This window comes from Pongo abelii, chromosome 19 (genome assembly GCF_028885655.2).
Source record: "Pongo abelii isolate AG06213 chromosome 19, NHGRI_mPonAbe1-v2.0_pri, whole genome shotgun sequence".
NCBI lineage: Eukaryota > Metazoa > Chordata > Mammalia > Primates > Hominidae > Pongo > Pongo abelii.
The window spans coordinates 49665471-49678323 of record NC_072004.2 but is presented as its reverse complement, the minus strand read 5'-3'; the positions used below and the strand labels follow the sequence as shown (position 1 = coordinate 49678323).

Genomic DNA, 12853 nt, shown 5'->3' with positions numbered 1-12853 from the left:
CTATACCTAACTAGTAAACTGTCATGCTCTACATGTAGAGCAGATCAACTACATAAACTACATTACTTGAATTTATTCCACATCAAAGCGATAGTTCAGTTTGTACTGACAGATGGAATAAACTACCTGTAGAGTACAAGCAAAAGAGAATATGCTGAAATGTGGGCAAAAAATAAGGATGTTTCAGTAAGGAGACTAAAAAGAATAGGTAGAAATCCATTTTTATCCAAGTCTTGAGACGAAGAGGCATTCCATTCAAAGATGACTGCTTTCTTTAAAAAAGCATACAAGAATCAATCACCCGGGGAGCTACAGTATGTTTACTTTCTTTATATCACAGCAATGGCCCACCCTACTCCTCTTTAAAGAATCACAAATGTTGAGAGTCACTATCATTGATGGAAGAAGGCCACAGCTTTCAGGAATGTTGTGGCAAAACATTCCTGACTAGTAATAATAACAAATAAATAATAAATTGATAAGTATTTCCTGACTATGACAGTTCTACTAGGTTGGAGCAAAAGTAAATACTGTTAATGGCAAAAACCGCAATTACTTTTTATCCAACCTAGTAAGAAAAGGTCACAACACACTACATCTTAATGCTGGCCAAATTTTATGAGTGTGACAGTAAAAGAAGGTGAAATAGAACAAGATCTAAGGGAAGATCACCAGGCTATGAAAAAGGAAGAATAAAAATATCTTCTCATGAATATCAAGTTTTAAGATAGAAGAATAGAAAATGGTTAGACAATCCAAAATATAAAATGCCCTCAATTTTCGGTCTCCAATTATGGCAAGTAAGCAAGGATAAAAAGGACCCTGGGACTGAGCGACCATATCTAAATTGGTCAAATTCAACTTCCAGTCAACTTCTGACATGATGGATAACCTCACAGAATATCATAACAGAAAAATATTCAGGGGGAAAAGAACAAAGGTAAAGTCAGAGATATCTGTTTTTGTAGGACGTGCCAAAGAGGATCTCGAAAATATGATTTTTCTGTGGCGGTCACTGTCTTGGCTTAGAGATCAGTTTTTAACATCTCCACCTAACTTCATTTGGAATTTCATTTGGTTTAATGTTCTCAACCCTGGCTGCAAGATTAAAAGAACACAGGTAACTTTTTAAAAATAGCAATGTCTAGGTCCTGCCTCCCAGAGGTGTTGTTTAATTACTCCTGGACTCAAGTATTGATAGTATTTTTTTTCTTTGTAGTTTCAATGGCTAGAGAGTATTTTTTTTTAAACTGGTAATTATGTGGGACCAATTCTGCAGATAGAGTTGAGAACCATATGGTCATCAGGAACTAGGCAATACTTTGTTAGCAGTACACCACTGACCTCTATGGGTGAGGTTCTGTTAGAAACCCATGATAAAAGTAGTATCAACAGTCTAGTGGCCTGGTCCTGAAATGATCACTGAGCTAACCTAAATGCTGCTTCCCAAACCACCACACAATTCTAACCATGGCCATATTTTAAACAGGGGTTTGGGTTGAATTCTACCACTCCTAGCTACACTATTCTCCCTATAGGGCAAAAGAAAGAGCTTTAACAAAATAATTTAATAAGTTTCTTGCCCTCTGAATTAATTTAAGGGAGAGGAGGAGCCCTCTTTCCAGAAGTCTGTTGACTACTGAAGTCAAGAGAAAAACGGCCAGGCGTGGTGGCTCACGCCTGTAATCCCAGCAATCTGGGAGGCTGAGGGACGTGGATCACCTGAGTTCAGGAGTTCGAGACCAGCCTGGCCAACATGGTAAAACTCCGTCTCTACTAAAAATACAAAAAATTAGCCGGGTGTGGTGGCGGGCACCTGTAATCCCAGCTACTCGGGAGGCTGAGGCAGGAGAATCGCTTGAACCTGGGAGGCGAGGTTGCAGTGAGCCAAGATCACACCACTGCACTCCAGCCTGGGCAACAAGAGTGAAACTCCACCTCCAAAAAAAAAAAAAAAAAGACAGAGGAAAAAAAGAAAAAGGTATCTGAGCATCTAGGTAGCTATAGTTCAAACACTAAACTGAAGTGGTTCACAGTGGTCACAAGATATTCTATGTCCTTACTATGCAACATGTGGCCCATGGACCAGCAGCTTCAGTGTCACCTTGTTAGAAATGCAGACTCTAGGTCTCACTCCAGACCAACTAAATCATCTCTCGCAGGCTCAGTGTGCTGGCTCACACACCTGTAATCCCAGCACTTCGGGAGGCCAAGGCAGGGGGATTGCTTGAGCCCAGGAGTTCAAGATAAGCCTACGCAACATAGTGAGAACCCATTTCCACAAACTAAACAAAACAAAACAAACCCTCTCTTGTACAAAATCTTCAGGAGATTCAAGGTATATAATTTATTTTGAGAAGCACTCTGTAAGGCAAGGATGCATTCAAAAAATGGCTTTGAGGATTAATCTTCTCTTTAGGTAATTTGCATAAGAACAATAAAAGCATTTTAAAAGTCCACTGCTGCCTTAGAAACTCATCTTCTTCCACACAGCCAAATTTAGGTCTTCCTTGTGATGTTCTCGAAAAAGGAACCTTGATTCTCTGAGTGAATATATATTTAACCATATACGGATCCAAAGCAAAAATAAGGGCTTTAATTTCTTCTCATCTTGATTTCTGGGATATCTTTCAATCTCAGAATAAGCTGAAGAAAACTGCACTGTAAACAATTTCTGGGGCTATAACACCAAGGATACCATTTTAAATCCCAAAGTCAGGAAATGTTAAAATTTAGAGTTACATAAAAACATAACTGGGCCTATCTAGCAAAGGTTGCATATTTAGAAATCCAATTAGAAAAACAACAACTTTCCCATCCCCAAAAGAATATCCCTTATATTAAAAAAAAGGAAATAGGCCTGTGTGCAACTTTGGCTACTACAATCCAAGCAGGTTCTAACAGCTTTTCCCTTTGATATAATACTTGCAGGAATTCTAATGCAGATGACTGGGCAGCTATGTAAAATATGATGACAAAACCCATTGGTTTTAGAGTTGGCATGAGCTAATACAAAGTCAAATGAAAATAACATGTCTCTTTTTTTCTATCCTTATAGTGGGTCATGCAGCGTCCTGGGTCTGGCAACATTAAAAGCCAGGGCCTCTTTCTCCCCTCTATCCCTTGAACTTAGTTTGTTTCTCATTCTTAGGTTCAATGAGTCCACCATGTAGTAAGCTTCCCCACCAGGGAATGTAATAAACTTGAGGAGGATGCAATATTTAACTTGTGGTTGAATGTGAACAGAAAAGGAAGAGCTATTTTAATTTTATAAGGGATTCTTAGGAGCCTCCATGAACATTTAAATATTTGTCACTCTCCGGAGTCTATGAGGAGGCTATACAGCAATATAAGTAGAATGATCATATGAGGAAGCTATTCTGTTTATATAATCAGTCAGTTTCAATCATTAAAGATATGAATATAAAAAGTATTTGCTTATATTCCCAAGAAAGACAACAGAAGTGCTCATTTGTGTCAACATAAGCTGGAGTCCACAGCTTGGTCAATGCATAAATTCTAGAAGCAGTGATTTTCCATTAGTAAGATGCACAACCCACAAAGATATGACTATAACCCTATTTCCTTAGACTCTCTGCTAGTCAAAAAGTAAATGAACCTTTACTGGCTGGTATAAACTCCAGACATAAAACTGCTCATAAAGTAGAAGAGAAGATGCCAGTATATGCAGCAGAGAGTGCAGTTGTTTTGTCTGTCATCTCTGGGAACACATATTTTCATATCTAAGATGTCAGCCCTCCAATGATATTGGTAAATAAATCGTTGTTGGGCATCTTTATAGTCATTGGGTTGACAAAAATCTCTTTTGCAAGGGTCTAGCTAGAAAGCCTCTCTAATTCCACCACAGTTAAGTACCTACTATGTAGGCAGTCATGTAATAGACTTGTTATTTTTCTGGCCTTCTCTTCATAGATTGATGGTCACCCTTAAAATTCATTTATCTTGTACAGAAACAAAAAATAATTTTGGTTCCCATTGGTGGCAAATGTTCGCAGGTATTCTGGACTTTGGAGCCTTTTAGTATTAGAATCCTGGAAGCTAATTAAATTGGAAGTATGATAGAATGGAGTAGGTGGGGAAGAAGGGAAAAAAAGAACCAATCAAGCAGCCCTTCCCAACTGTAATAAAGGTACATTTTACTTGAAAAAAAAAAAAAGAAGAAGAAGAAAAAAAAAGGCTGCCTCAAAACCTTTCAGAATTAGGGCATAAATAAAATATTAAAAAGGCAAAGGTTTGAAAGCCTCAAAATAGGACGATTTGTGTGAGGTCACTTTAATGCCGTTCAGGTCAAAAGGAGAATTTATGTGGGCTATCCAGTGTTAAGAGCTAGGAACAATAATAAACTCTGGAAAAGATACTAAACATTAAAATTGCTGAACAATAGGATAGTTAAATGTCAAAAGTTCTATTTAGAGGCAGGACAATGAAATAATCCCATACACTTGCAGACATACCCCATTACCGATGATGAACAGTATTAATTATAATTTTGTCTTACTAAAGACAAAGAATCCTGTCCTTTATCAAAGGACATTACTGCTCATGAAGGAAAGGTCTAGTTCTAAAAAGCTGAATAATTTAAAACTCTCTAGCATATCAAGAACTAAAAATAACCAAAAGAATAAGGGAAGAAAGATGCTTACCAGACTATCTAGTCCTCCTCCTAGGAGATCCACTGCTCCCATCTGCATGGAGGACACCTGTGGCACATTGACTGGGGGACCGAGGTCAAGGTTTAAAAGATCCCCTAGAAGATCACCTTGAGAGGGGATAACCTGAGGCTGTTCCAGGTTCGTTGCAGTGGTAGTGCCAACAGGGCTGTCACCTGCATCAGTGCTAAAGTCACATACACATAAAATGGAGAAAAGAGAAAAGTCAGCTTCACCTAGGACATAACATGGCAACAACAGTGAAACATACAGCTATATATAACTATCAAATACGAGGGGGAAAAACCCTCTGATTTTATAACCATTCGTTTATGTTCATGAAGAGATAATAGCAATTCTTATTTTTATCAAAATACAGTTGCTAAAATGAAAATAAATTATATTATGTAAACCTTGTCAGTTATATAATACGATTGGTCAATTTTAATTAAACGTCTATGAGGGAACACTGTAAGGAGAATTCTATGGTTCTCTGTAGAAACTGTAAAATATATGGTTCCTGCCCTGAATGGCACACACAACAACAAAAAAATCAGCATTTACAAAATGAATAAAAAGCAAGTTTACTGTGTAACAGCAGAAACACGTATTGTGTGTCTACATAATTGATAGGATATGAGAGAGAAACACAACAAAATCAATGCTGCTGATTCTAAAAGCTTCTCGGAATGGTTTTATGAGGAACTACCAGAGAGAAACCTCCAAAGAGGAAGAGAAGGTTTGTACAAAGGCACAGAAATGAACAATTTGACTTTAGGGGTGGTGAAAAAATCATATCAGCAGGAGCAGAGTTTGGGATTGGTAAAATTTGGAGGAAGAGAGAATAAGGAAAATAAAACTTTGAAAACTAGTCTGGAGAGTTGATTTTTTTTTTTTTTTTGAGACGGAGTCTGGCTCTGTCCCCCAGGCTGGAGTGCAGTGGCGCCATCTCAGCTCACTCAGCTCCGCCTCCTGGGTTCACGCCATTCTCCTGCCTCAGCCTCCCGAGTAGCTGGGACTATAGGCGCCCACCACCGCGCCTGGCTAATTTTTTTTGTATTTTTAGTAGAGACGGGGTATCACTGTGGTCTCGATCTCCTGACCTCGTGATCCGCCCACCTTGGCCTCCCAAAGTGCTGGGATTACAGGCGTGAGCCACCGCGCCCGGCCAAGAGTTGATTTTTTATATGATAAGAAATGCAGAATCACTTTTATTTCTTGAACAAAGAACAGAAACTAAAAATAACATTAGAGGAACATTATTCTAGCACCTGTGTGTATAATGGACTGAAGTTAGGAGAATGGACATGAAGATCAGCTAAGAGTAATCTAAACTGCTACTGTAATCAATTATGTATGAAATAATAAAAACTCAACAAGCTATAAAAATAAAAAGAAAGTGGTAAGTTTCAAGACATGTTAAAAGGACTAGGTAGGAGAAATGATGATCTTTTCAATAAATTGTGCTGGGTTAACTGGATAGCTATGTGGGGAAAAAATGAACCTTGGCCCCTTATGGTTCACAAGGTAAACAAAAATTGAGATAAATCAGACATAAATGTGAAAGGTAAAACCTAGTTGAAAACCTACAGTAGCATCTTTATAAGCTTGGAGAAGATAATGGTTTCAACAAAAAGTAGTAGCCACAAAAGAAAAAAAGTAATAAACTGAACTTCATTAAAATTAAGAACATGTCTTCCAATGACACCATTAAGAGATTGGGAAAAGATATTCTCTACAAACTGAGAGAAGATATTCACAACACATATAACTAACAAAGGACTTGCATCCATATTATATAAGGAATTCCTACAAATCATTAAGAAAAAGACAAATCATTAAAAATAGGCAAGTCTCAAAAGAGGATACAGTAACATGAAAATGTGCTTAGCAACTTTACTCATCAGGAAAATGCAAATTAAAACTATAACAAGACACCACTATACACTCACCAGAATGGCTAAAACTAAAACTAAACTACCAAGCATTGCTGACAATGTAGATCACCTGGAACTCATACAGTGCTAGAAGGAGTATACACTGGTACAACTGCTTTGGAAAATTGGCAGTGTCTCCTACAGCTAATTAGAAACCTATTCTATGATCCAGCAATTCTACTCCTAGGTATATGCCCAAGAGAAATATGTACATAAGTCTACCAAAAGACAAATACAAGGATATTCACAGCAGCCACAAACTAGAAATAACCCAAAGGTGCAATAGAAGATATAAATGGTATATTCATGGAATGGAATACTACACACCAATAAAAAGGAGCAAACTACTAAAAACACAGATTAACCTCACATTATGTTGAGCAAAAGATACAAGACACAGAAGAGTAAAAACTGTAGGTTCCATTTATATCACACTCAGGAACAGACAAAATGAATCTATAGTGATAGAAATCAGAACAGTGGTAATCTCTGGAGTGTGCACACTGACAGTAAAGGAACACGAGGAACCTTCTAGGGTGCTGAAAATATTCTATATCTGATCAGGGTAGTGATTATATGAGTGTATACATATGTAAAAATTCATTGAGCACTAAATGCTAAGATTAGTGAACTAATCTATTACTAACAGATTGGACTAATCTATTACTTAATAGAAGCAATAATGTTAATATAAGTAACATGGAAGATATTCTCCACTGCATAAGCTTATATCAGACCAGAATAATCCACTGACAGCCTAATATTAATAAACAATATAATAAGCACCCTATTATTTATACTGTTAATCCAACACAGGTATGCTCTAAGGAAAGATTACAAACAGTAAAAGGAACTCGGCAAATCTTACCCAGCTTGTTTACCAAAAACATCACCTCTAGCATTACCAGTATTAGAGGCACTGCCTGCCCAGTGACATATGTTCAACGGCCATGGTATCCTGACCGTGCAAAGGTCAGGCAATAACCTTAATGCTAAGGTTATTATAAATTAGATGTCAATTTAAAAAGTAAAATTCCCACCAAGAAAATTCCAGGCTCAGAGGGCTTCACTGTGAATTCCTCCAAACATTTAAGGAAAAAGTAAAGCCGATCTTAAATAAACTCTAAACGAGACTAGAGAACGGCAATTGAGAAAATCTGAAAGTAGGTTAGCCTGCTTATTGGATGATATTAAGTAATTATGTCCAATTTTGTTAGGCTTGATAACATTGTAATTTCAAGTCTTTATCTGTTAAAGATACCAAGTACAGTACTTATGGGTGAAAAGATATGAGGTCTGGGATTGGATTTAAAATATTTGAGCCACCTCAAAAACAACTGTAGGGACAATAAATGAAATAAGATTGGCTAGATACTGATAACTGCTAAAGCTGAGTGATAGGTATATCCAAGTTTGTTATACCATTCTATCTTGCATATTTTAAGATTTATATGATAAAAAGTAAAACAAAACAAAACAAAACAAAAAAAAACAGGCGGGCACAGTGGCTCACAGCTGTAATCCTAGCACTTTGGGAGGCCAAGGCGGGCTGATCACCTGAGGTCAGGAGTTCGAGACCAGCCTGACCAACATTGTGAAACCTGGTCTCTACTAAAAATACAAAAAAATTAACTGGGAGTGGTGGGAGGCACCTGTAGTTGCAGCCACTCAGGAGGCTGAGGCACAAGAATCACTTGAGCCAAGGGTGGAGCTTGCAGTGAGCCAAGGTTGTGCCACTGCACTCTAGCCTGGGAGACAGAGCGAGACTACATCTCAAAAAAAAAAAAGTAAAAAAAATTGTAAAAATTTAATTAAAAAACAAATGTTTTCTTTAAAAAAGCCTAGTTAAGTTTTGACACAAACAAAAACTAAGGAGCAAAAGATTAGCTAATAATCACAGGGGAATATAGAAGGACGACAGGAAAAATTATATGTGCAGGTTTCAATTCTGTTAAGATAAGTAAGAAAAACAAGTAGAGAAGCCTGACAGAAACAAGGGACTGGGCTGGGCACGGTGGCTCATGCCCAGAGTCTCAGGGTAGAGCACTGGGCTCGGTAATTCAGAACCTGTTCATATTCCAGCCAGGCGCAGTGGCTCATGTCTGCAATCCTGGCACTTTGGGAGGCCAAGGCAGGTGGATTACCTGAGGTCAAGAGTTCGAGACCAGCCTGGATAACATGGTGAAACCCCATCTCTACTAAAGGTACAAAAAAATTAGCTGGATGTGGTGGCACACGTCTGTAGTCCCAGCTACTCAGAAGACTGTAGCAGGAGAATCTCTTGAACCTAGGAGGTAGAGGTTGCAGTTGAGCCAAGATTGCGCCACTGCACTCCAGCCTGGGCTATAGAGTGATAGTCCGTCTCAAAAACAAAACAAAACAAACAAACAAACAAAAACAAAACCAAGGGACTGGCAGTCAGAGCTAGAGAAGTAAGCTTGGTTAAAAACTCACATACACATCTCAGGTGAAATTATGAGGGTGTGGGGCAGTGTAGGATGGTGGTAGAAACAGGGGATTAAGTGTTGGCTCCATTAATTCCTAGCTGCATAATTTTCGGAAAGCGACAACCTCTGTGAGACAAAATTTCCTCATCAATAAAATGATAACAATATCACTGAAGCATAAGGTTTTATAAAAGCAAGGATCAATTGAAAACATGGTCTAAATGGTAAAGCTCTGTAATATATTAGTGGTCAGCGGGTAATTTCCCTAAGGGAATATGTAGAGAAACACAGAAAGAAAGGGTTCAGACTGAACCTTTTGATACAACCAAGATAACTAATCAGAGAAGAGAATAAACATGGAACTGCAAAGATTAAAGACAGAAATACAATCTAGGAAAGCTAATTTACAAGGAAAGTGTCCAGGAAGCCATGATGAAAAGGCTTTAAGAAAGAAGTAAAAAGGGGAAATGATTTCATACACCTGGCAAGAAATACATAAAATCTTTCACAAAGTATTCTCTACACATGAAATTCTGTCATCTTCTGACATATACCATTTAGAAAATGTGACAGAACACATGGTTCTATCAGTATGTCTAAAAAGAAGGTAGAATAAGTATCATGCACATATTTTTCTTCACTCTAATGGAAAGGAATGAATAATATGAGAAGATAAAGTGAGTTCAATGAAAAGATATAAATGATCCTATAGATTCTACAAGAATATGATACATCATTATTATACATCTTTCTCAATGGAAAATATAAGAAAATTAATATAAAGACATTTCCAATTTTAAGGGAAATAACTGCATAACTGTCATTAAAGCAATATTTTTTAAAGGTGAGATTTTTCTGAATTAGACAACTATTTACTACCTTACCCCTATAGAGCAGCTGACAAGTATAAGCATAGTAAGCAATATCCAAGTAAAAATCACTTCTCTTCTTTCCCAGACGATTTTAAAAGACCTAGTGAAGTGAGTATTTTTAAACCTCTAGAAGATGCAGAATAAGGTTTTAAAGTGTTGCTTTGTTTCCTATGAGAGGTGTATCACTTATTAACCTTACATTGCAGAAGAGAGCTAGGTAATGTCAATACTATTACAGACATGTCATTTGCAGCAACGTATCATTCTCATTTATATGAAAACAGATTTTCCCTGTATTTGCATTTTCTTTAAAAACACAAAACACGCAAAAATGACAAAAAGGAGGTTATCCAAAAAGGAACCACAAAAGAAATTGTGAAGATAAGAACTTAAAGGCTATTAATCAGATAAAGGCCTTATGTAAGACACTTTCTTTTTAGATCGTTTAAATGTTGGTTCTCTCCCTGTGTTTAAGAAAGCGTTGTTTTTGTTTGTTGATTCATTTCCCCACTTCCATGTGAGGGTTAAAAGTTATCAGGAGGCTAGATATAAACACGGTTACAGAGGGAAGTTACAACAGAAAATCCGTATCTACATCGAAACTTGAAGCACAGACTGGGAGAAATTCTTAGAAGTTAAATAGTCTCATCTATAGAATGTTAAACATGCTTGCCTACAAGGAGAAACACCCTAACTTACTATAAGGACTAATCCTTACGAAGCTCACATCTCCTCTGGATTAAAATTATAGCACCTGCTGTAAACCCAAAGATTCAACTCAATTATGAAAGATTAATAATCTCCTTGGGTGTTGCTGTTTCTTTTTCCTTTATCTGTATCCACAGTCTATTTACATAGAGCCCAAAATGCTGACCACGCCAATTTGTAAGGCAATAAATCCTACACTTTGGCCATTCACAAAAACCACTTAAACAATAATATATATTAGACAATGGTACAAGACATTCATTAATAGAAGCCCAATTATTCTAACTACTGTGGGAGGAAATCCTACTTCAATCAAGGTCTATTATGATTGATGAAGGAATCAGATTCTGAAAAGATTCTGAGATACCCATTATAAGAGTTTATTAGAGTGTTTCTTCTCCCTAATTAGAATTTTAAGATAGCTACAAAACAAGAGCTCCATGTTACCCAAGAGCCTTCTCATAACAATTTCCTTGCTGATATGGCCAATTTAAAAAGGTACAGGTAACTGGAAAACTAAGTCCACATAGAGTCAGGCTTTTTTTTTTTTTTTTAAAATAAAACAATACTGAAATATTATTTCATTAACAGCTTTACAGCATAAGTTATACCTGCTAACTATCCAGAAGGCTCAACAAAAGCGACAGTAAAGGATCAAGATGGCTAAATGTATACACAGGCTTTTTTCCAAGTTTTCAACTATGGGGTTATTTCTAGTCTCTTCTTACTGCAGACTTAAGCAACTTTCAGACTTTATCAATTTAGAAGGTCTTCACCACAATTTTCTAAAGCCATAATGTACTCCTAGATTGGAACACAGAGGAGTCTTTCACCCCTTTTATGTGTGGTCACTGGTATTCAGATGGAGCTCCCTGGGGTTGTATAGTAGTAGGTGTGCAAAAATGTACAGCAGTTCTTTTCCAGACTATAAAAGCACAAAGAATACCAACTCTGTCTAAACAGAGTCATTTCTCACTCAGAGACAGTTCACACCTTCTCACCTCCCATGATGAATTGGCAAGTGTTTACGATGAATTCCATGACTTCCTTCCACAAAAGCATTGGGAGGCTTATGATACACAGAGGCCAAAGAACCAATGTGGCAGATTAGCTCATCCAGCAGAGTTGGCTCAATAAGGTCTGTCTCCTCAGAGATCAGTGGCTTCTCAGACAAGACTACTTCTTTAGCTGTGACAGGGTCAGTTGAGAGAAGGCGCCAATAAATATAGCCCCGGTCTCGAAGGTCAGGATTATCAGAATCCTAAAGAAAAGGCAAAGGCAAGGAGGTGGAGATGAAACTGTTTTCCATACAGAAACCCAAACTGCTGGATTTGTCATCAACCAATGCGGTAGTGATTTATGCAGACCAGGTATTAAGAAGATACTTCAGGCTGGATGTGGTAGCTCGTAGCTCATGCCTGTAATCCTAACACTTTGGGAGGCTGAAACAGGCGGATCACTTCGACCCAAGAGTTTGAGATCAGCCTGGGCAACGTGGCAAAACCTTGCCTCTACAAAAAATATAAAAAATCAGCAGGGCCGGCCGGGCGCGGTGGCTCATGCCTGTAATCCCAGCACTTTGGGAGGCCAAGGTGGGCGGATCGCTTGAGATCAGGAGTTTGAGACCAGCCTGGCCAACATAGCGAAACCCCACCTCTATTAAAAATAAAAAAATTACCTGGGCCTGGTGGCGCGTGCCTGTAATCCCAGCTACTCAGGAGGCTGATGCAGGAGAATAGCTTGAACCCAGGAGGCAGAGGTTGCAGTGAGCCGAGATCACGCTACTGCACTCCATCCTGGGCAACAGAGTAAAACTCGGTCTCAAAAAATAATAATAATAAAAATAAAAAAATTATCAGGGCGGGGTGTAGAGCCACATGTACCTGTAGTCCCATCTACTCAGGAAACTGAGGGAGGAGGATCACTTGAGCCCAGGAGGTTGAGGCTGCAGTGAGCCATGACTGCACCGCTGCACTCCAGACTGGGCAACAGAGTGAGACTCTGTCTCAAAAAGTAAACAAACATGTTAACTCAATATGGTTCTAATATAGTCATAATTCTGTAATCTCTAATGTTTCAAGGGATGTAACTATAAATTAAGATGGGTTAATCCTAAGATTCAAATTCAAACAGAAATAAGGAATAGAAAAATAATGTTTAATCTGGCAAAAGTTAACTGGTTGAGATGGCCTTAGGACATAAAAATTTTTTGAACTAGG

General features: G+C 37.9%; 1 protein-coding gene across 17 annotated transcripts in view; it reads right to left on the bottom strand.

Moving 5' to 3' along the window:
• AP2B1 (adaptor related protein complex 2 subunit beta 1) overlaps window positions 1-12853 on the bottom strand; it is a 148646-nt gene that overhangs the window by 61461 nt on the left and 74332 nt on the right. For all 17 annotated transcript variants that reach the window (XM_054535204.1, XM_054535207.1, XM_054535208.1 and 14 more), the window contains 2 exon segments: window positions 11636-11895; window positions 4665-4857 (listed from right to left, as the gene is read on the bottom strand). In XM_054535204.1, the coding sequence (XP_054391179.1) occupies window positions 4665-4857; window positions 11636-11895 (453 nt within the window).